Source organism: Caenorhabditis elegans, chromosome V, assembly GCF_000002985.6.
Source record: "Caenorhabditis elegans chromosome V".
Lineage (NCBI taxonomy): Eukaryota > Metazoa > Nematoda > Chromadorea > Rhabditida > Rhabditidae > Caenorhabditis > Caenorhabditis elegans.
The window spans coordinates 8,823,867-8,847,846 of NC_003283.11; the positions used below are offsets into that span (position 1 = coordinate 8,823,867).

Consider the following 23,980-nt stretch of genomic DNA (forward strand, 5'->3'; position numbering starts at 1 on the left):
TGCCAATAATAACAATATAATAAACATTTCTAAATAATAGTTGCAAAAAGAGTGATATAGAATGGAAGTGAACGTACTGTGAACATTATATAGACTGAAGTTCAAATGTGAAAAACAATCTGTCAAATACTGGATCTTGATACTAAAATGGTAATTAAAATGATTGACCGTAAAGAAAATGAATGAACATCAGTAACTTGTGAACTTTTTGATGAGAAAAAAACAAAGAGACAAATTGTTATCAACATTTTAATCCAAAATTTTGATGAGATAAACTGACAATTTGTTCTGGGTAAAATCCGGAAACTCAAATGTATCATTATGATTCCGATCTAACATCAACTACACCGGTGATCACAATTTAACAAATTTTGTTTAACTTTCTCAGTACAAGAAAATTGAGGATTCAACAGAAATAATCATAAAAAATTTTTCTACAAAAATATTTATAGCAACTGGCTAATAATTAGCGCCCGCTTGATCGTGCCTTGTGCAAGTTATATCCTATAGGCCTGTAGTTATAAATATTTTGATTTTAATTTCATTTTGCAAAAACTTTTAATTTTCCAGCTGATGGGATTACAAATTAATTTGAATGAATCAATAAATGTTTATTTAAATACATATATATGCATATTTTTGTATATAGTATGTATATATTTGTATATATGCATATTTGGAAATATATATGATCATAGATTCTCACATGCTCCAATTATTCTGTGCAGTGCGAGGAAGTGCTGAAAAAAAGCTTTAAGTTTCTTTATCTCTTTTTTAAAATTAACTTTGCGAAAATTCACGGCCAATTCGACATTACAATTTTCAATTATTTCCTTTTCCACACAACTTTCCTTTCCCAGAATATTTTTACATGCTTCTTTTTGAATCGCTGCCATTTCCACAGGGTCCTCCACTGGATCGGGTAGTGGTTCCCACTCTTGAACACACGTAGAGTTTTGTACGTATAGTTTGTGATTACATTCTTTGAAATCAGTTGATAGGAATCCAGTGGCAGCACAAAATGAAACAATTTTGTCGATGTAATAAACTACTTTAATTTCAGCTTTGCATTTCAAATACTCGGCGCACACTGTAAATCCTTCACACATCATGTTCATTTTATCAGAATCTTCTTTCTTGTAAAAGTCAATGGAACCTGCATTTTTACTGATATCATGAAGTGTCTAAATGTAAAAAAAATTAATCAGAAGTGTATTACAATAAAAAAGAACTCTCACATGTAAACACTGAAATGCTTTTGTTCCTTCAAACTTAACACATGTTTTCTCATCGTCGCCAACTGTAGATCTTACCAGTAATATCAAAAGAAAAAACATTTCAAAATAAAAATTGCAAAAGAAAGTAAAGTAGATCGTTTTGTGTGATTTATATGGATTGAAGTTCAAATGTGGAAACAATTGGCCAAATACTGAATCTTGCCACTAGAATGTAAATACAAATGATTGATCGCCGAAAAATTTATTTTCAGAAAAAAATTCTTGAAATACGAAAAACAAGTGAATTGCTTTTGACATTTTATTCTGAATTTCCACAAGCGTCCATTATGATGTTTAACGTCAGATAATGTTGTGAGATGGTCCCATCTCCCAACTATCTGGTACTCTGAGACACTCGCGAATACTCCCATCGTGTTCGCCGTACCAGAAAACCTATAAACCGCTCCTTCCAGTCGCTCTATCTCCCCCTTTCTCCAATCTAATGCGCGCCCTCATTTGAATCTCCCGCCAAGCTCAATGGTCTCGCAGCGAGTGTGCGCCGCGGGTCTCACCGCGCGCGCCCTCCTTGCTCGTCCTAATTCGCTGGCCTAAATTAGTTTCGCCTCAACTCGCTTCACTCGTCTCGTCACCGCACCAGCGGCACGTTCCTTCCTTTAATTTAATTATTTTATATTAAACACTTCCCTTTCTATCATTCTTTAGCTAATAAATGGGGTTTCATGGTAAAACATGTGTTACTCGTTCACACCGCTTATCCTCCTCTTCGCTCGGCACTCTGCAAACGCCAGTTCTCTCTTAGACTCTTATTCCGGCTTGACCCCAGTTGCGGCTCCCCAACCCGCTTACACTGGGCGGTCAACATGGTGCATCGACCGAACCACCCCAGAGCTCCTAGTGACTCTGGAGTGGAATCGAGCCGTTGGGAAAGAGAGAGCTGTGTGCCCAGAACTAGAGTAGGAAAAATTAGGATCTGAACGAAAACGTGTGATCTGCCAGGACCTCTAATTTATTAGCGTCCGCTTCACGTTACTGCTTAATCTGGATCCCCCGGAGGAAGATCTTGATCACCTTCGGAGAAACCCCACTCGGGGCCGCGGAGGCGATCTAATACCACCGGAGGGACCAAGCGATAACTGTAATGACGAAGAGGTTCATGGACGATTCGCATCCGCTTCACTTTACTGCTTATTCTGGATCCCCCGGAGGAGAGGAGATCTGGATCACCTTCGGAGAAACCCCACTCGGGGCCGCGGAGGCGATTTAATATCCCCGGAGGGACCAAGCGACAACGGTAATGACGAAGAAGTGCGTGGACGACGACAGGACGCTAGCCTAGTCGAGATTTTCTCCTTCGGGGGATTCTCCTTCGGCTGGCTGCTGCTTCTTGGCTCGGGACGACGACAGGACGCTGGCCAAGTCGAGATATTCTCCTCCGGGAGATTCTCCTTCGGCTGGCTGCTGCTTCTCGGCTCGGGACGACGACAGGACGCTGGCCAAGTCGAGACATTCTCCTTCGGGAGATTCTCCTTCGGCTGGCTGCTGCTTCTTGGCTCGGGACGACGACAGGACGCTAGCCAAGTTCGAGACATTCTCTTTCGAGAGATTCTCCTTCGGCTGGCTGCTGCTTCTTGGCTCATGACGACGACGGGTCACTTGCTGGCCAACTTCGGGACTTCTTCTCTTCGGAGAACCGCTGCCCGCTGTTGGCCCACCGGGACGACGGGACGCTGGCCATTTTCGTGATCTTCTCCTTCATCCGTTTTTGGCTCTTGGCTCATGACAACGATCGGGACATTGGCCAGCCGCTGCACAATCTCCGTCATCCGCTGGTCTCCAATTTGCTTCAATTCGGATTTCCCCACGATTAAGATCGATCGGGATATCCAGAACATGAAGCAGATCACCCCCTTCGTTGATCATCGGAACTCCTCTCTCTCACCTCGACACGACTTTGAATTTAAGCATCTTGACGTTTTCTTCTAGGGGGTTTCGTTCAGCATCTGCCTGTAAATACACCGGGTGCCATGCCATCTCAAAACTCATCCAAAAAATTCTTTACTCCCACAGATTCTAAATCATGGGCGAGAGAATTACATGAAATTTTGGGATGGCGAACGCACCTTTAAACGATCCTGATGATCAAGTTTCAAAGCCGACGTCTTTCGATTCGACCAGCATTTAAACCTGCAATAACAGTAATTATTTGTTGACGAATCAATCTTCACCCCTCCTTATTCGACTATGCGTCACTTGGATCCACTAAGCTCATTAGATATCCAAAATGGCAGCACAAGTAATTCAGATTTTGATCATTATTCGGAAAACAGCTAAAATGCATTTTGTACTTAATGACGAATCTATCTTCTCCTTTTTTCAATTTTTTCAGGCACTGCTACAGGTTCACTAAGCTCGGGAAGTGACCAATCGTGTAGATTCCGGAATTAAAATACGCGTGGCTGAAGGAATCTGCATGCATTGACGCTCCCCAGAGTTTTAACGAATCCAAGCGGAGCCCATCCTTTCATCTAGTTGAGCGGTTTCTATTTTCCCTTGAGCTGACTTCTCGTTGACTATTTTCCTCGAAAATCTGTGACGAAACGCATTTGTGACAATTCTCACTAAATTCAGTGATTTTCCACCTCATCTGGAGAAAATTATTGAAGAAATTGTTATTAAAATGTGATTTCAATTTAATTTTAACCAGAAAAAGTCAATTTTATCCGGAAATACTCCGATACACGCTGAAAACTCCTTAAAATTCCACTGAACCACCTCTCGAAACGATTGAAATTCAAATTTTGCGCGGGTTACGGTAGGCGGCGGTGATAGCACAGAGTACGCAGTACGCAGAGTGAACATTAGTCTAAGGTTCCCCCCCCCAAAATTCACACGAATTTTGGGATTTTTGGGGATTTCCACGGATTTTTGATTCATTTTAGCTCAATTTTTGTGTTTTCTCCTCCGTTTTTTTCGAAACTTTTCGTAATATTTTTTGTTTCTTCAATTGATCTCTTGAATATTCATCGTGAATTACAGTAAAACAGCCGGATCCCACCGAGAATGAGAAGCTCAACCAGCAAAACAGGACTCCATCCTCTCCAAACACCCGCTCAGCTCCCAATCGTAAGACTTTTCGTTGAAAATACCATTATTATTCAATTTAAAATGCTTATATCACACCGAGAGACAGTTACCCTGATCTCTCAATCCTCGAATTCAGCTCCAAAAGCCCGGCAACCCCGGAGCACAGGGGATGAATTCAAAAAACGAGTAAATTGGTTCTCGATCTGCGCTGGCTGGCACAGATCTGCCAAATGAGATTCGAAATTAACAATTTCACTCGTTACCTGAAAATTAATAACTTTTAAATACTACTGAAAAAAAGCCCTTACCTTTTCGTGGGAAATTTTTTCTCTTGTCATTATTTTGGACAGCTATTTTGAAATGCGTGAATTCTTATCGAAAATGATGATTAAGATTAAGTCACAAAGAAGACAGACCGAGCACAGTCTCTCTGATTTCACTTAGCTTAACTTAATTATCCATTACCTTTTTGTTCGCTCATGCTTAACTCGCTCACACTCAACAAAATCTTCTTTAAAATCACTAGTTTTACGAACGTTTATATTTTCTAGATGGAAGAAAACCAATCGTCCCACACACTTGAGGAAAAGGTCGAGCCAACCGCTTCTCCCGACACTCTTTGCGACGATCCTGGTCAGCTTGCACAAGGAATGAGAACATCCGAGGAACATCAACCGCTCAAGCAACACTTGGGAGGTTAGTGAATTTTAATGGAGAAAACACGATCAAAAGAAGAAGAAGACGAAGAATTTTTGGTGTTAGAAAATGTTTTTCAAGAAATAGAAAAGATTTCAAAAGTCATGGTGGTGACTTCACAATTACTGAGCATACTCAGTGATTGGAAACGCCATCAAACTACGAAAATCACCTCGCTTCTTGAGAAACGGCCCTAATAATCAATTATTAATTCATTCTCTTTTCAGAGATCACCGAGATGTGCAGCAACATGCAATTGACCGTGGAAGAATCCAAGCTGAAGGTGGATAGTGTCTCCTCGATGATAGCCACCCACATGGGAAGAGAAAAGTCATCATCCGCTACCACATCAGCATCGCTCCACTACATTTGCGGAGCAATCGCCAACATACAGGGTATCGTAAAAGTTTTCGTTAACAATCTCGTAAATTATTGATTTTTGATTTTTAGAGAGACTTGCGGCCAACCACACGACGGTGATAAACGACTTGGACGAGTGCAAAAGGGATAGGGAGGATGTACGTGTCTCCCTCGAGAACATCATCAACCGCTGTACCCGGAACACCTGCTTCTCTGTGACTGTCCACGCTTTTGGAATCTTCGACGCGTCTGGTCTAGGCCAAGCCAGGCTGGTCGCGGAGGCCCAAACCGCGAATGGTAAAGAGGTGGCGATCTTTGTAAAAGACACACCGAAGTACTACTCGCGCGCTGGCTTCGCGAAGATCCATAGCGACGACAACGCGGAGAACCATCGTGCTTCAGCACTTCGACAAGGAGTCATGGAATGGGCAAGAGGACACGACAACTGGTATGAGCACTACGCAGATTGGATGGATTATCATCCGAACCAAATCCCGCTCACATGTCCATGCATCAGTACCCGTACGTCACCAACCGCTCTACATGATCGCCGCGAACAATGCATTATCCGAAAACTTGCACAACTCTCCACGATCGTCTTGATCGACGGAACACGAGTGGTCCCGTTTGAGGAAATGCAGACGCTCGTTATCGACCTCCAGTGACTGGCTCAACATTTGGCTCCCTCAAAATAACAAGAACAATAATTCTTCATCAACCGCTGGAAAAAACCGATTAAACAACTAATACTTGATTATCACTTCTAATTTTTTCTTTGCTCTAATGTCTGATTAATTTTCTTCGTTAAGATCTGTTGCTTATATCTCTTGGATTATTGATTATTTTGCCACGGTTTACTTCCGAACTCCACTTATCTATATTCGAACTAATGCACGTTCAAAGTTCATTAAACTTGAATTACAGCATACACTTGAAACATGGGAGGCAGAAAGTCCAACAAAGCAAAAAATCAACAACCGCTGAACAACGACGTCACTTCGTCTCAACTCAGTGAGAATACCGACGGTGAAGTAGAGGCGACCCCTCCGAAGAACATCCAAATCGACGAGTGCCCACTCAACACATCAGGTGCAGCGGAATACCACGGAGATTCCAGTCCACTCATCCGCTCCGCGTCTCTCCTCGATAGCAGCATTTCTACTATTGAGCACGAAGAGATCGTGGTTATGGACATGGACACGGAACACCCAAATGAAAGTGACAATTATGGTAGAGGTATGATTTTCGGTTGCAGAGAAAAAATATTCTTACAGACGACCCGAATGCATCATCCGCTCTCGAAGCATGGATGAAGGAATGGAAGGAATTCGCGACGGTGAACGAAAGGGACCGATTCGAGGCACAAGCATCATTGACAGCTCTGAATGGCTCCATGACGGCACTCAAAGCGCAGTTGCACACGGTCGAAAGCATCTGCAATCGCCTGGAGACGCAAATAATGCATGAGCACCACGTGGACAACGATTCAAGACAAGCACAAGCCCGCCGCTCATCATCCGCTGAATCCACCGGAACTTCTTCCAAGGGAAATCTGCAAAAGAACAAGGACAAAAAGCCGGCAAAAGCCTACTCAGGCTCAGTAAGTAATTTATCAGTACATTCATTTCATCAACACAAGGAGATTATCTCACCCACGTCCTTTTCCAGTATTGCATCTTCTGCCGCAGAGCCTCCCACAAATCCATCGACTGCAGAACAACGACATTCTACCTCCACAGAGAGAATCGTGCCCGCTCCAATGGATACTGTAACAAGTGCCTTCAACCGCTGATTCAATCCGACGCAGGTCACCACTTGAGCTGCACAGAGCCGAAAGTCTCGTGCGCCTACCGCCACGAGCACTCGGAGAATCAAGCCAAGAGTGGTCACAACGAGGTATTCTGTCCGCTCCAATTTGGCAAAAAACCGGAAAAGGCCACCGTGGCCGGGAACAACTCCAACAAGCGCGCTAGGACTGCTTCACCAACCGCTGTCAAGGCAGACGTTAAGCCAAAGGATTCGAAGGCTAATTTATTTTTTTATTCGGGAAAAAATGAAACAAAAAATTATTTATTGCGGAACTTTTCGAGACGTCAACTTACACCGGCTTTCTTTACAGGTTGAGACCAAGCGTTCCAAAACCCAACCGCTCGCCACTGTTCCGGCGGTACAGGGTACGGAAATCACCATAGATTGAGCCAAGCGCCGGTCTACTCCCACATCTCACCACATAAGGACCGTACCCCATTGTTGATTTTTAATTTATTTAAATTATTGTCTCCCCGTTACCCAATCATCCAAAAAGTTGTTTACCACCCGCTAAAAAATCTCATAATACTCGTCTCACCCCCCTTTGTTCTTAACAGTCTCTGTGATAGCCAGAGGCGGCTGTTCCATCGCTATCTTTCACCCCAATAAACCCTTTACGAGTAGCCTTATCATTCCTTCAATTTCGTTCAAAAAATGAGTTTAGATACTCAATAACTATATTTATAAATTCTCAATTGTAAATTTAAAAAGGGAGTGAAAGGCACCAGCCTACTTGTATAGAAACCTAAAAAATACCAATCTAATTTCCTGAAGCAGCTTAAAAAATTCGGGGCCGTGTTAATCACCTCCAGAAACTTAAAAGATGCCCTCACAATGGAAATTAAAACACAAACAACAAATAAATTATTATCTTTTGGAAAAAAAAAGTAGCACATCCGCTCCTTTTTCAAACAAAATTTCTTGATCACCGTCGACGCGACTTTGAATCCAACATCATCTTGACGTTTTCTTCTAGGGGGTCTCGTTCAGCATCTGCCTGTAAATACACCGGGTGCCATGCTATCTCAAAATTCATCCTAAAAATTCTCTACTCCCAACAGATTCTAAATCATGGGCGAGAGAATTACATGAACCTTTGGGATGGCGAACGCACCTTTAAACGATCCTGATGACCAAGTTTTCAAAGCCGAGACTTAACAAGAAATTACAAAAAGTAATAATTACAACAGTTTCTTGCTTTTTGTAGAAGTAGGTACAATACATCCGCTTCATAAAAAGAAATAAATATGAGTAACTTTTCCTATACTTCTAACGACTGTTTTAATTAACACGTACACAATTAGACTAACAGGAATAATACCATAATAAAGAAACTACAACAAAACTTAAAAATCTAAAAAAAGATTCTTCACAATTTCTTGTGCAGTAGTGACATGGTAATACATACACTTCTAACATAAATACGAAATCACAAAAGAATCTAATCAAATAAATAAAAAGTTCGACATAAGAGCAGATACCATCCGCTTTTATACAAAAGTTTCTTCCCGACAATGGCTCAAATAAGACTGAAAGATCGTTCGAAACATCTGAAGACTTAAGAAGACATTACGAAGTAACTCAAACAAGAACCTTTTATACCTAAACCCCCGGAGGACATCCACCTTTAATTGGAATAAGTGCACATGACTCTTAGGTCCAATAAGGAATTGATCCAACGGGAAAACATATAAAAATTTAAAAATCACTTAAGAAGTTTTAAACCTAAACCCCCGGAGGACAATCACACCTAATTGAAGTAAGCAACACATGACACTTACATTCAATAAGGAATTGATCCAAAGGAAAATCATAAAAAAAAAGAAAAACGGGTTGCGACAGCAACCTTTGCTGGTTAATAAAAATTTAGTCTAAATTATAAAAGGTTACTAGGAATTCTGGTGCTAGTCTACGTTTTTTTTTCAACTTTCGTTCATTCAATGATACCTCTGAGCTAACTCATGAAAAAGCTGCTATCCGAATTCAAAGAAGTTTATTATACCACGTGATCACTTAGCGCACAGTCAGAGTGGCAGATTGACACCGGCTATCAAGTAGACATCCGTGCTGACTACGACTTTAGGACGTCGACATCCTATGACCGCTAGTTCAGAACATAATACAAACATCCTTCGAATTAGATTCCTTCCTCATATTACTATCCGCTTCGACACGACTTTGAATTTGACCATCTTGACGTTTTCTTCTAGGGGGTCTCGTTCAGCATCTGCCTGTAAATACACCGGGTGCCATGCTATCTCAAAAGTCATCCAAAAAATTCCTTACTCCCAACAGATACTTAATCATGGGCGAGAGAATTACATGAAATTTTGAGATAGCGAACGCACCATTAAACGATCCTGATGAACAAGTTCAAAGACGATGTCAAATCAAGTAAGATAGTGGTAATCAGGAACAGTAGTTGAGAAGACAGAGTAGGAAGACAAATTGACAAAACTCCAGAATATCCAAAACCCTCAGTAAAATCAAACTAGACCGGTGAGAAGTCCACGAGTATAGTATGAGCTAGCGCAACAAATTTTAGAGCAAATAAGTTTCCACGTCACCGATTAAATCCTAAATTCCCTCATACCGTTTCACGCTTTAATTCAATTCTCTCACTTCTTCTCTTCTTATCTCTCTTCAATATCTCATTTGACCACGTGATACACGTAAACGTTATGAACCACTGCCCCAATTTCCAGCATATATAAAGGCGGAAATATCAGACTTTGGTCATAATCCTCTCTTCTTCTTCTCTTCTTCTTCTCTTCTTGCACTCCTTGATTCAGTTCTGCTCCAGCTGATCGTAAGTATTTGATATTCTGTTGACTACTATTCCTACACTCACCGACTAAAGGTTCACAGTAACTTTTTACAGTGAAGTATGGGGGATCCAGACGAGAGACCCTGGGAAATAGAACGTGTTCCGATACAGTTGCCACGACAACATCCAGCTCCGATAGTAGAAGACATCCGCTATGAAGCCCTTAACATATTCCAGTTTTTTGGTATACGGTTTCCCTTTGATGAGCAAACGATCATTCGTTTTGCTACATTGGAGGAAAATTTTCCGCCGGAATTCAAACCGAATAATGTTATGGAGCGAGGTGGAATCCTTCTATTCATTTGGGCGGACCGGTTACCAACTCCAGCTACACATCTGCAACAATCCATCATCCGCTTACCACTTCTGGGACAGATCGCTGACCTTCCGAGATTTGTCTTTCTATATGCTCGTGCACAAAACGAACCTCGAGAAGGTGACAGAACAAACAGGTGCCCTCTATGTGGTTCACACTTATTGGGACTCCCCCTTGCTGATCACCGTCTTGAGAATTGCCCATTTGGTATACTTGAAGGCGAACAACGGCTGGAATTCTTGGCCATAAACCACGTTTCCTACTGCCACATGTGCAACAGCCGCTCAGCCACTCATAGCCAATGCGCAAGACCACCATGTCGCCAATGTAACATAGTCGGACACACCGTAGCCTCAGGACTATGCGAATCTCCCATGGGCACCACGAATCTTGGACAACAACATCTACTTCAACAAAGGGTCACCACCTTTCGTCGAAATCATCTGCTTCGCATCCGTGCACTGACCAACCGTCAGGACAGACCACTCCAATATAGATCGTACACCGACCAGGCCTTCATCTATCTTGAGAGACGAGTGCAAAACAGACGAAATGAGATGATTGGATGGAGCTTCTACCACGATGACGCCGGCGAATTCCCTCAACATCACCCTGGGAGATACTCCAACTACTTGGAAGAACGTCCGGTCCATTATCTATCACTCGCCCCACCTGAATATCATTCTCAGGCAGTGAATAGAATTCCAACGTTTGCACCAAGATAGGTTCTCTACCTACAGAGTGTGAGTGAGGTTATCACCGAATTTCGTCGCACAGGAGAGGTATACTGATTACGTTCTTTTTTGTTAGCCTTTATTGGAGATTTTAGCTTCACATGGAGCAACTTCTACCACACGAGATAAACATGAGAGAACAACAACCTGATGTACCACCCGCTGAACCGGCTAATGATGTAGTCGCACCACCACCACTCATGGATCTCGGACCACCCGTGAACCCAATGCTACCATTGGACCTGCCTTATAACGTAGTGAGAGAGATTGGAATCGCTGTAAGTAGCAAAATCACAATTTTGTTACTCAGAACACCCAACTACAAACTTGATTAAGGCTGCCATGCAACTGCACCGCATTCCCGCTCCATTTCATCTGATTCCTTTTGCACTGCAATGGGTACACAATGAACAGGGCAGGGCACGGGCCAGGAGACATGAGCGACCACCAATGGCAGTGGAGGAACATCCAGTCGAAGTGCCTGCATCACCCGCTTTATCAGTCAACAACTCCGAAGAAGTATGTTCATTCCTTTCTAATTCCTCCCCTTTCTAATATCTAAACTCTACATACAAGTATTTCTTTCAGTCGAGTTCTGAAGAGGACGGACCCGATGATCAAATTCTCCGCAACGTCTCCCCCCCCCCCCCCCCAATGCAGCGGGGAACGATCTGCAAGAAATGATCACTGAGGCCAGAATCAACGGAAACGCCTACATCAACTGTCAGGAATCCTTGACACTAGAGAACGACAGTGCCAGACCAGCGTTTCAGCACAGAGCTTTCGAAGGCCTCATCCAACACCCGCTTCCATTAGGACAGGACGCATTAGTATCGAGAGTTCGAGCACTACAGGTCATTCTATGTGGCCGCGCCGACCCAAGATACGACGCTCCATTCAATGGTTCGCCCATCTTACTTCGTCAGTACGCCGAGGACATGATTCAATATGGTCATGCCTTGAAGGCTGAAGAATGTTTGATGGTACAGTTGGAAGAAAACGAACCGAACAAAGTCATGCGAAAACAGCGTTACGGAGCTGACACTGTCACACTTCCTACATTCGATCTTTGGTGCATTCCGGAGGTTCGGCAATCATTATACGTGCTGTTTCAACCACATCCATTTGGGGATGAGTCTACACGGTGTTTAGACAGATTTGGAAATACCAACCGCTACTGGTTTACGCTTCCAATCTCTGGCGAATACACCCTTCTTGAACAACTTCAAGAAGACGAGGAAAGGAGGTAACCCCTTCATTCTCGTGTACAGTAAAATAAAGAGGACATCTTTGTTACAGACTTACCTTCCGATTTACGCCTACAAACCGGTGCATTTGGGAATCCCCACTTCACGATGTAACGAAACTCAGACGAGCCCTGAATACTCCACTTCCCACCGGACAACAAGCTTTGCGACTACGATTGGCATGGATGATTAACCTACTTACTGGTCAGAAACCTCCCGAAACCGTCTTCCAAGGTACATACGTTGAAACACGTAACTTCCTGAAGATAGTACGAGGAGCGACTATGCTGGTCCTGGGCATCCGTGAAGAAGCCTCAACTGTCAAGGTTGAGCTTTCGACTTGTGTACGTCACATCGCAACATCATCCGCTAGAGGCCACAATTTAGTCCTACCGACTTTTACCCTCTTTACGATGTACTCCATGGAGAAGTGGGAAGCTTGGCTCAACGGCTGTTGGAATCACATCTTCAACGAAATCACGGGAAGAGACATCGAATCCTGCACCTGTCACCAAGACGAGGAGATGGAATGATACTCTTTTCACATTTCCGATTATTTTCAACAACCGCTTATCGCTTGCCAACCACCCGCTGTTCATCAATAAACTCTCTTTCTTCCAAAATCATCTTAAAAACGGTCTCTATTCCTATCGGTGGCTACAGAAAACAATATTTGTCTATCCAAAAAATTTATGCGCATAGTTACCACTACAACTCACGAATCCGCTAATTAACCAACAACAAAAAAAAACCTATTTCCCTAGCCTTGATCAAGCTGTGGGCCTCCCGTTTCGCCCTGAGCGATTCACCTCCCGTTTCGCCCTGAGCGATTTACCTCCCGTTTCGCCCTGAGCAATTCAACTCCCGCTTCGCCCTGAGCAATTCAACTCCCGCTTCGCCCTGAGCGATTCACCTCCCGTTTCGCCCTGAGCGATTCACCTCCCGTTCGCCCTGAGCGATTCACCTCCCGTTTCGCCCTGAGCGATTCACCTCCCGCTTCGCCCTGAGCGATTCACTAAATAAGTAGCACTGGTAGCCTTATACCCCCTTCCTCTCTACTTTCCTCATCACCTTAACCTCTTATAAATTCTAATTTCTTGTAGGTTACTGGTTTAATTATTGTCTTCGGACAATCACCCTCATCTCTCCTAACTATCTCTCGGATCTTCCCGATCTCCCTCACCGGGACGGCGTCGCCACGCCTCAGAAGGCGGCACGGCGGTCCCACCAACTCCAGCCAATTGCGGAAAATCAACGAAAAAACGTACACGAGGACAGGTGTCCTTGGCGACACGTATCGTTGGCCCCCTCAAAAGGCGTATCAACCACAAGGTTGACGCAGCCAAGCGTATCTTGGCCGAGACTGAGGCTAAAATGGAAATTCTCCTGAACATGCCTCAGGATCAACTCCTCAGCAGCGAAGACTCGACTTACCTCGACGCACTACTGATTCGTCTCCAGACGATCTTAGTTGCGCTCGAAGGTATGCGCGACCTTATCTCTGACAAATTCCGTGACCCGGAAATGATGGTCGATACTAATCGCCATCAATATCACCAGGAGGTGCTCGACTACCTCGAAAAGTCATCAACCGCTAGATTCGTAGACCACTTGACTCACGACATCCAACAGCTTGAGACTGAAATGAGAAGCCGAAACATCCCCATCACCCACTTCGATCCATCTCTGCTAGCAACCACCGACGTAGAAACAGGGGCCACCACCGAGGACGACGCCAACGACGAGGAAAGGAGAGACATTGAGGCAACGATCGAGGACCACGCTCAGAACAATGGGCCGTCCGATCATCGTGTCATCTCTGATCTTCGAACTCCTCACGGTAGCACGCCGTCTACAGGAACCCCTCGCCTATCTTCACCAGGCATGGTTTGGGACAACGAGGGACTGAGCCTGCACGATGAATTACACCTCGCGAACTTGCTCGACCCCGCGAACCCACAGAGATCTCCAATGGCTCCTGCTGCTCCAACATCATCTGCTGCTGTTCCGACTCAATCTGCCGCTGCTCCGACGTCGTCTACCACTGCTCCGATGTCATCCGCTGCTGCTTACCATCCACATGGTCAACATGGTCAACATGGTCTACAACTCGGTGCTCCAGCTCATACCAATGGTGGTACTACTCGTCTACAGCAGCCGCTTGATCAAAGGATCCAGACAACTACACAAGGGGTACTCCAAGGGAAACGTGAGCAGCTCGAACAGGGCCCGACGGAGACCCCACTCCTCGTCCAGCAAGCCCCTACAACTACGGGCCCAGGTACGCGAATTACACCACAAAGAGTTCTGAACGCGCCTGCCTTGCAAACACATCAGGTTTTAAACAGCCAGATGGGTTATCCAAGTGCAGGAGCTCATGATTACTCGACTTTTCACCCGCTCCTCCAATACGCACAACCTCGCGGTGAAGACACACTCACGCACAGACTCCTGGCGGCAATCGAAGCTATTGCCACAAGTCAGAGTCAGATGCAATCAGAGTTGACGTCACAAGGCCGCTCGGTACACGTGCTCACCGACAGAATGGAAGCTACAGAAAAGTTAATTGTGGAACCCAAAATCTTAAATACTACCGTCGCCGAAGAGACCAGTAGACCAGCTATGCCACAGCCAACCCATGAAACGGCTCAGCAACAGCAAACCACTGGCTCCGAGTACGAATATGAGCCCGAGTCCGACGACAACAACCAACAACCGCTTACTCCTCAAACACGCACCGAAATCCGGTACATCGAGGTGAAGAATAATGGTAGTCACGAGACTCAAAACTTATTAAAGTACCTCGGCAAATATGATGGTAACTCAAATATTGACTCATTCCTCACCGACTTCAAAGAATCGGTCATGGAAAACGAAAACCTAAATCAAGCAAATAAATTCATGATCCTAAAAACTCACCTATTAGGCAAAGCGCGTGACTGTATCTCTAGAGACCACGTAGCGGCTAAGGCGCTTGAGAAGACCATTACGTCTCTCAAATCTGTGTTTGGGAAGGATGAGAATAAGACCAGCCTTCTAGCCCAAATCCACGCCATCGGTTTCCCTCAATCAGACGTGCGAGAAATGCGTAGGGCGATCGCAAAACATTCTATTCTTGCCGAACAACTAGTGAACTCCGGCTTAGCAGCGAATGATGAGAGAACATTCACACCTCTCACATCTCGCCTACCACCCGCTATCCGCACAAGAGTCACTCAGTTCTGGGGCTCGAAAGGAGAAAATGCGACATTCCAAGAAATCTTTGACTATGTCACGACCTGCGTTGACGACATGGCCAGAGAATCAATCTTGGCCCTTAGACATTTACCAACCGCTGAAAGCGAAACCGAAGTAGGACCACTCGGGATCCCATACTCAGGTCAAATCAATCACGCCTACGCCACCACCCAGAATCAGGAAAACCCTAATGGAAAAAAGAAATCGATCGGCTGGACCGACAAACCGGTATACAAACCAGAAGATCACCCAAAGACCTACTACGACAGAAACACAGGGGAATCTTTACCAGGGTACTACGCTCCGGGACAGAAAGGACCACTGCTCCGCTTACTCCCGAGAACGTTCCCCCTGTACGAAGGTACCGCCAAAAAGACTTGCAGAGCATGCAAAGGGAGCCATCACTCACTAAGATGTACGCTCTCTAGCAAAGACTTCAGGCAAGCCTTAATGGCATCTCGTCTATGCCCAATCTGCACTGGCACACACAACGTGGAGCAGTGCAAATGCTTGATGAGATGCATTCTCTGTCAAGGGTTGCACCACACGGGAGGGTGCACACTGAAAGAGTATTATAGGGACTTGAAAAACTATCCGCCAACGCTCCGCCGCCCCAGCAGTTTTTTCGAGATAGCCGGGAAGGCCGGCATTTGGGACAAAACCAGCAATAAGCGGTTTTGGGCAGGCAGGGGGACAAATGTACCGAGCCCCCTGTCAACAGCTGTTTTGCCGCCAGCCTCAAATGTCTCCGATTCTTTTCATACCCACAGTACTCTTTCTCCAACACCCGCTATCCCCACTATCAACCCGCTCCTAACTTTTATTCCAACGTTTTCCGATTCTGCACAAGTCCTAGCAAAACAAGAAATTTCACAATTCGTAGCAGTGCTTTCAAGATCAAATCCAGCTCACCAGCTGGCCGCGATTGTTGAGAAATCTGCGCAAGCCTCCCGCTTATCTTTCATATGCATTCGCACAAAGTCAAATGATTGCATCCTGGCCCTCGTGGACTCAGGAGCTTCATTATCACTCTTGTCGCATCAACGAGCTGAACAGCTTCATATGAAAATCCTAGCCAGCACGAATATGCACTTATCTGGTTTCAACGGTGCAGTTACCCAAAAATCCCACGTATTCAAACTGCAATTAAAGATGAGAGCCTCTCAAAGAACTCTCACGCTAATGATTGCCGGAATACCAAATATGCCAGAGACACCCTACAGCGCACCATTCTTTTCCGATGAGGACTTAGCTTACATGAATCGTCATAACATCGACCACTTTGAGATTACTTCTACCAATATTTACAATGGTAGACGAATCGATATGATTCTTGGTAACGATCTACTGGCATGGCTTAACGCTAACCCAGAGACCAAGAAACATATTCTTCCGTCTGGGAGGTTGGTAGAAATCACGGACTTTGGACACATTGTACATCCAGTCCCTGATACAACAATCTACCAAAACCACACCCAGATCGAAGTCATCAGTGAAACATTCATGCATGCATCCGCTCTCATCAACGGCCTCAATCCAGAAGACTCGAATCAAGCCCTAACACTTCAGGTAGAACAACAGTGGAAGTTAGAAAACATTGGCATCGAGGCACAGCCCTGGAATGACCATACTACAACATCCGCTAAAGATCTACAGGCATCATTCGAAAACTCCCTAAGGTATACACCAGAAGGGATTCTCGAAGTTGCTTTTCCATTAAATGGAAATGAAGTACGCTTGAAAGACAATTATGAGGTGGCTGTGAAAAGATTACACGCTACGGTTAACGCTCTCAAAAATTCCAAAAATCCAAATTTACTTAAACAATACGACGAAATTTTTAAAACCCAGGAAGCAAGTGGGATCATCGAATCTGTTACCCCAAACATGAAATCAGAGACTAAGTACAACTATAACATGCCTCACAGAGCCGTGATCAAAGAGTCCTCAAATACCACCAAAGTGCGGGTCGTCTACGACGCATCTAGCCACGCAGTAGGTCAATTGAGTCTCAATGACGTGGTCCATGCGGGAGCAAACATGGTTATTCCTCTTTTCGGCATCCTCATCCGCTCACGGTTCATTAAACTGATGATCGTAGGAGATCTTGAAAAAGCCTTTCATCAGGTTCAAGTACAGCCCGAATTTAGGAACTTAACTCTATTTCTATGGCTAACGGATTTAAATAAGCCGATTACGAGGGATAATATTTGCACCAAACGGTTTGTGCGCCTACCATTTGGCATGAGTTGTAGTCCCAATTTATTGGCTTCAACGATTGTAAATTTCTTGGTACACAATCCAGATTCGGGAATTTGTGGTAAACCATGATGAGAGTATGGAGAAAATAGACCCAAAAGACAGAGTATCCGATAGAACAATCAAGTTACTAGGAATGAAGTGGAATTCAAGCCCAGACGCAGATACTTACACCATCAAAATCGCCGATGTCCAAACCATTATGCATCCCACCAAAAGAGACGTTGCTTCTAAAATGGCTGAAACCTTTGACCCATTGGGACTAATCTCACCGATTCAAGTCTTAATGAAAAGGTTTATTCAAAAGCACGAAGTAAACTGGAAAGACCCTATCCCTAAACACCTGCTAGATGACTGGCAAGCAATCCAAGCTTCCTTCATAGATCGTACAATAACGGTACCGAGAAGACTGACAACTGATTTCGAATACAAAGAAATACAGTTACTGATCTTCTCGGACGCTTCTCAAGACATCTATGCAGCAGCCGCTTACGCCTACTTCTCATATGGTGACGATAGACCTCCAGTGATCTCCTTGATCACAAGCAAGAATAAGATTAAGCCATCCAAGGAGACCAATTGGACGATCCCAAAATTAGAATTGTTAGGAATTGAGATTGGATCAAATCTGGCTTCTTCCATCGTGAAGGAGCTCAGTTGTAAAGTAACCAACATCCGCTTATTCACTGATAGCTCTTGCGCTCTGTACTGAATTTTGTCGAAAAAGAACACACGTGTTTGGGTAGCAAATCGAATTGACCAAATTCACCTCAATCAAACACGAATGAGGGAATGCGGCATCGATACTTCCATTCACCACTGTCCGACAAAAGACAATCCCGCAGACATCGCGACTAGAGGCATGAGCACATCAGAACTACAGAATAGTGACTTGTGGTTCAACGGACCGGAATTTCTTAAACAGAAACCGGAAGACTGGCCATGTAAGATTGAAGGAACATTTACGTGCCCAGCTGAATTCCAGGCAGTGGTATTCGCAGAGATTCTTGACCCAAAGACCAAGAAGACAAAGAAACCTCTCATGGAAAAAGCTGAAAAACCACCCGCTTCCGAAACAGTCTTACATATTCTTGAATTACCTTCCAAATTCGAATCGACCATCTCCTTTCGGTACACCAACTCTCTACGAAAATTAATGTTAATCACCTATAGGACCCTCTTAGCTATCAGTAAAATGCGTAAGGGAAAAGTTCCGACTTCTCGGATTCTGGAGAAGTTTATGATGGCACCCAATCTTCTCGAGAAGAGAAGGGTCGCACGACATTATATCTTCCTCCAGCATTACAAAGAATGCGCGGAGCAAGGGCTCACATTTCCATCATCATTGAGGTATTATGTTGCACCTGACGGGCTATATCGTGTGCTGAAGCAAGCTAAGTCACCGACTCTGCCCGCTGAAGCTAACGAGCCAATTCTGGTTCACCCGAAACATCCGCTTGCTAATCTTCTAATGCTCGAAACTCACGAGATCAACGGTCATTTACCGGAACAGTACACTAGGGCAGCTCTGCGCACAAGATACTGGCTACCGAACGACAGTTCAGTAGCTCGATCTGTAATCAGCAAATGCGTTCAGTGCAAAAAGGTTCATGGATTACCCTTTCCATACCCGCACTCTATGGCTTTGCCTGAAAGCAGAACAACGCCTTCAACCCCGTTCCAAAATGCCGGTCTTGATTACATGGGGCCTGTAGAATATAGTAAAGACGACGGAGTTTCAACTGGAAAAGCCTACGTGCTAATCTATACGTGTTTCACCACTAGGGCGGCCATCTTAAGAGTAGTGTCTGACGGCAGTACGGAGAGATTCATTATGGCTCTAAAAACCATCTTTCATCAGGTGGGAGTCCCGAAAATGGTCTACTCTGACAACGCTCCAGCATTCATCTTAGGTGGATCGATTCTAAACGACGACATCTCAACGTGGGAACATCATTCCGACCCTCTGACGTCCTTTATGGCCACGCAATCCATCCACTTTTTCCGTATCACCCCCGTGTCTCCATGGCAAGGCGGGATGTATGAGAGAATTGTAGGATTGGTGAAGCATCAGATCCTTAAAGTATGCGGAGCGGACAGGTTCGACTACTTCACGTTGTCATACATTGTCTCTAGTGCTCAAGCTATGGTAAATAATCGCCCGCTCATGCAACACTCGCGCCAACCGGATGATATGATCGCCATCCGACCATGCGATTTCCTGAACCCGGGAGTCATGATCGAGACGCCACCTACTGAGTTCACACCATCCGCTCCCAGCGGTGTCCCCGAACAAAGAGTACGTGCTCATCTTGCAAGCCTGGAAGAAGCCATCGAGCTTCTCTGGAAATACTGGTCACTAGGTTACATAATCAATCTCAGACAGAACCATCACAGAAATGTGAGATGCGCTGATCTGAAACCAACGGTCGGACAAGTAGTGCTAGTAAACACCAACCTGGTCAAGCGACAGAATTGGCCTCTAGGAGTAATCGTACAAGTCAATAGGTCAGAAAGGACGGATGAAATCCGTACAGCAGTGGTAAAATGCAAGGGGAAGTTGTACAAAAGGTCTGTATGCCAACTCATTCCACTCGAAGTCCAATCTTCGGATATGGACAGTCTTCCTGATACGGAAAATCGGGAAGATGGTCAAGAGCGTTTGATGGATGCAGGAATGGCCGTTCAACATCCGTCGGCTCCCCCTTTGACTATTCCATCCGCTGCCCTTTTCGACTCACCGGACGAACATTACTCTCCGGAGCTTTTTCCTCGTGAGACTTGCCCAAACGTAACTGAAGCTACTGAGAACCCTTCATCAAAAATTCAAAATAATACCATGATCCCCTTAGTCCCCAATACTTCTACTATTCAAAACGCCCGCTTAGATTTACACGAAAGGGTAGGAGAAGAAGATAATTTCGAAAACCCCGACTTAGACCAAGTCCACGTTGACAGTGAGGACGAAGTTGAGTACCAGGACCCGAGCACAACCGAGGAATTGCCCACAGCAATTCCTGGTCGCTCAAGACCTCTTCTACCACGAAAGGTCAAGAAGCCTGTGTACTACAACTACTTCCTTCACACAACGACGGCCGTCAAGTCGACGTTTTCAACCCTGGAGTGTTGTGAGATGGTCCCATCTCCCAATTATCTGGTACTCTGAGACACTCGCGAATACTCCCATCGTGTTCGCCGTACCAGAAAACCTATAAACCGCTCCTTCCAGTCGCTCTATCTCCCCCTTTCTCCAATCTAATGCGCGCCCTCATTTGAATCTCCCGCCAAGCTCAATGGTCTCGCAGCGAGTGTGCGCCGCGGGTCTCACCGCGCGCGCCCTCCTTGCTCGTCCTAATTCGCTGGCCTAAATTAGTTTCGCCTCAACTCGCTTCACTCGTCTCGTCACCGCACCAGCGGCACGTTCCTTCCTTTAATTTAATTATTTTATATTAAACACTTCCCTTTCTATCATTCTTTAGCTAATAAATGGGGTTTCATGGTAAAACATGTGTTACTCGTTCACACCGCTTATCCTCCTCTTCGCTCGGCACTCTGCAAACGCCAGTTCTCTCTTAGACTCTTATTCCGGCTTGACCCCAGTTGCGGCTCCCCAACCCGCTTACACTGGGCGGTCAACAATAATGCTGAAATCAATGCTATTAGTGAAAAAGAGAAATCAAGTTTCCTGGTTAAAGGATTAAAGGAAGTCCACACATCGATGTTACAGGTTTCTGTTATCTCTTTCTCCATGCAGTTTTCTTTACCAAAAAAGTTAGCGCATGCTTCGTTTTGAATTTCTTCCATTTCTGCCGGATCGTCAACTGCATCTGGGAATGGATCAAAGTTTTGAAAACATGTCGAATTTGCCACGGTTAATTGAGATTCACAACTTTTGAAATCAATAGTGAGATACTGAATAGCTTCACAATACGAGGTTACTTTATCCACATAATCTCTAACTTCTTCTTTTGCCTCACATTTTAAATGCTCACAAGTATGAACACCTTTACAAAGCTTGTTTATTCCATCCACAATTTCTCTCTCTGGTAAGTTAACAGATTTGGCAATTTCAAAAATGTCATGAAGTTTCTGAAGTTCATGTGAAACAGAAGTTAATATAGCTTTTTTACCTGCGGAAAACTCGCTTGTAAACATTTTAAGGCTTTTGGTCCTTCTGATCGTACACATTTTGTTTCCTTTGTGGCCAGCGTAAAACTTAGGAATAAGAGTGGTATAATAATAATTTCAATTTCAATTAAATAACAAATGTATTATATGAACGTATAGGATTAAAAATAAACATTCAACTAGACATACATTTTTATAGGTAAAAACATATGAGACTAACAACCAAATTTAAAAGAGAATGTCAGTTTGAATGATGGATAGTAATAAAAAATTTCAAGAATGATGATTGATGTAATGGATTTTTTTGGAAGCTTTCTGATTTGCGAAAACTTGAAAACAAAAAAATGAATTCAAGGTAATAGAACTGAAAAATAATACTCATTTAAAAAAACTTTCCAAATTTATTGCAAGATGCAACAATCGTGTTCAGGGAACATGTAGTGCTGAAACCAACCAATTTCAACATAATCTTTTAGGGTTTTACCTTTATAAATTGTATCCACATGGCAGTATCACAAATCTCAATCATCTTCTTCTCAATGCAATTATCTTGTCCTAGGAAAATCTTGCATGATTCCATTAATTTTTCATCGATTTTCAATGAATCGCTAATTGGATCTGGAAATGGAATCCAGTCTTGAATGCACGTTGAGTTATCCGCCATTAGTTTTGCCTCGCATTCTTTGAAATCTACTGAGAGAAAATGATTAGCGTCACAGTAGGAAATTGTCCTGTCCATAGACTTCATTGCATCTCTATTGGCCTTGCACTTTGTGAAATCACATTTTTTGAAGTCGTCGCAGAGTTTATTCATTTTTTCCGTGCTGGCTTTGTTATCTATGTCAGTTGATAACTCATGGTTTGAAATTTCGTGAAACTTCTGAAATATTGAAATTCTGGAGTTTTATAGTTCTAGTTTCAAAATAAAACTTTACATCTAAACAACTGAAAATACCCGGGCCAGCTGCATTTAAGCACATCATTTCTTCATAACCAAATGCAAGATTTATAAACAACAAGATAAGTATTATCATTTTGCGTGTAGTAAATGATTAAGAACATCAAACATTTCACTTAAATACTCTTCAATGTTTTCGTGTCAATTAGTGTTACCTGAAGAATGTAAATTGGTTCTCAGAAACAAAGTGTTTCCGCACGTTGGCAGAAACATTGCACTCTTGGTTCGCCAAATTATGTTTTTGTCTGTTTATCACATTTGAAGAACTATTGTGATACAATGTAGTCTTTGCAAGATTTATCATTATTGTTGAAACATCCCGATTTTTCAAATTAATCATTATTTTAGACATTTCAATAACTGGTGTGTAAGAGAAATAGATCTGTACTTTACCTCAAAACTAAAAAAAAATTTCATAAACACTTAACACTTCATCCTCAAGAGAAGAGCGAAAATAATCCAATATCAGAAGAATAATGCTGCAACAAATAATAGCATATGGATCACCAAAGGAAAAAGACACAAGTCAAAGAATTAATATTTATTATACACATAAATTGGGATTTTTGAATTGTGGCCCTAAAGAGGGCCGTTGGGTTCGGTTGGTTTGTTGTATGAAATCGAGAGATAAAATTATCCTCCGAATCCGTACAGAGTTCTTCCTTGACGCTTCAAGGCATAGACGACGTCCATGGCGGTGACAGTCTTTCTCTTGGCGTGCTCACAGTAAGTGACGGCATCACGGATGACGTTCTCGAGGAACACCTTGAGAACTCCACGAGTTTCCTCGTAGATGAGTCCAGAAATACGCTTGACTCCACCACGACGAGCGAGACGGCGAATAGCTGGCTTGGTGATTCCTTGGATGTTGTCACGAAGGACCTTGCGATGGCGCTTGGCACCTCCTTTTCCGAGGCCTTTTCCTCCCTTTCCACGTCCGGACATTTTGTTTGCAGTTGAATGAAGACTCACAAGTGAGATGAAGAAATGGACAGTTGGCTGTCCCTTTTATACCACTATGCGGTGTGAAGGAGGAGACACTGCGGGGACACATTTGTCTTGTTATCTTTGTTCTCACTCACTCTTA

At 43.8% G+C, this 23,980-nt stretch overlaps 6 protein-coding genes and 1 pseudogene across 7 annotated transcripts; 3 read left to right on the plus strand and 4 right to left on the minus strand.

Annotated features, from left to right (window-relative positions):
* Positions 1-692: 692 nt before the first annotated feature.
* W09B7.3 (T20D4.11-like domain-containing protein) lies at positions 693-1,337 on the minus strand (the record flags this gene model as incomplete). The annotated part of the gene is made up of 3 exons (NM_001359789.1): positions 693-740; positions 786-1,184; positions 1,239-1,337. 3 exons carry the CDS (start codon positions 1,335-1,337, stop codon positions 693-695), a joined length of 546 nt encoding a protein of 181 aa, NP_001346706.1.
* Positions 1,338-4,298: 2,961 nt separating this feature from the next.
* W09B7.2 (Retrotransposon protein) lies at positions 4,299-6,043 on the plus strand (the record flags this gene model as incomplete). The annotated part of the gene is made up of 4 exons (NM_072869.1): positions 4,299-4,361; positions 4,874-5,018; positions 5,246-5,413; positions 5,469-6,043. 4 exons carry the CDS (start codon positions 4,299-4,301, stop codon positions 6,041-6,043), a joined length of 951 nt encoding a protein of 316 aa, NP_505270.1.
* Positions 6,044-6,316: 273 nt separating this feature from the next.
* Positions 6,317-7,575, plus strand: W09B7.1 (CCHC-type domain-containing protein; the record flags this gene model as incomplete). The annotated part of the gene is made up of 4 exons (NM_001359790.1): positions 6,317-6,608; positions 6,653-6,978; positions 7,047-7,274; positions 7,498-7,575. The coding sequence occupies 4 exons, from the start codon at positions 6,317-6,319 to the stop codon at positions 7,573-7,575; spliced, it is 924 nt and encodes a 307-aa protein (NP_001346705.1).
* A 4,169-nt stretch (positions 7,576-11,744) lies between these two features.
* On the plus strand, positions 11,745-12,844 carry F07B7.7 (Core protein VP7; the record flags this gene model as incomplete). Its single annotated transcript, NM_072871.1, has 2 exons — positions 11,745-12,310; positions 12,364-12,844. 2 exons carry the CDS (start codon positions 11,745-11,747, stop codon positions 12,842-12,844), a joined length of 1,047 nt encoding a protein of 348 aa, NP_505272.1.
* An 8,669-nt stretch (positions 12,845-21,513) lies between these two features.
* On the minus strand, positions 21,514-21,902 carry F07B7.17 (annotated as a pseudogene). Its single transcript has one exon. A coding segment is annotated over exon 1 (389 nt).
* Positions 21,903-22,336: 434 nt separating this feature from the next.
* Positions 22,337-22,969, minus strand: F07B7.8 (T20D4.11-like domain-containing protein; the record flags this gene model as incomplete). Its single annotated transcript, NM_001307799.1, has 3 exons — positions 22,337-22,378; positions 22,420-22,815; positions 22,871-22,969. 3 exons carry the CDS (start codon positions 22,967-22,969, stop codon positions 22,337-22,339), a joined length of 537 nt encoding a protein of 178 aa, NP_001294728.1.
* A 557-nt stretch (positions 22,970-23,526) lies between these two features.
* his-50 (Histone H4) lies at positions 23,527-23,838 on the minus strand (the record flags this gene model as incomplete). Its single annotated transcript, NM_072874.1, has 1 exon — positions 23,527-23,838. The coding sequence occupies one exon, from the start codon at positions 23,836-23,838 to the stop codon at positions 23,527-23,529; it is 312 nt and encodes a 103-aa protein (NP_505275.1).
* Positions 23,839-23,980: the final 142 nt, after the last annotated feature.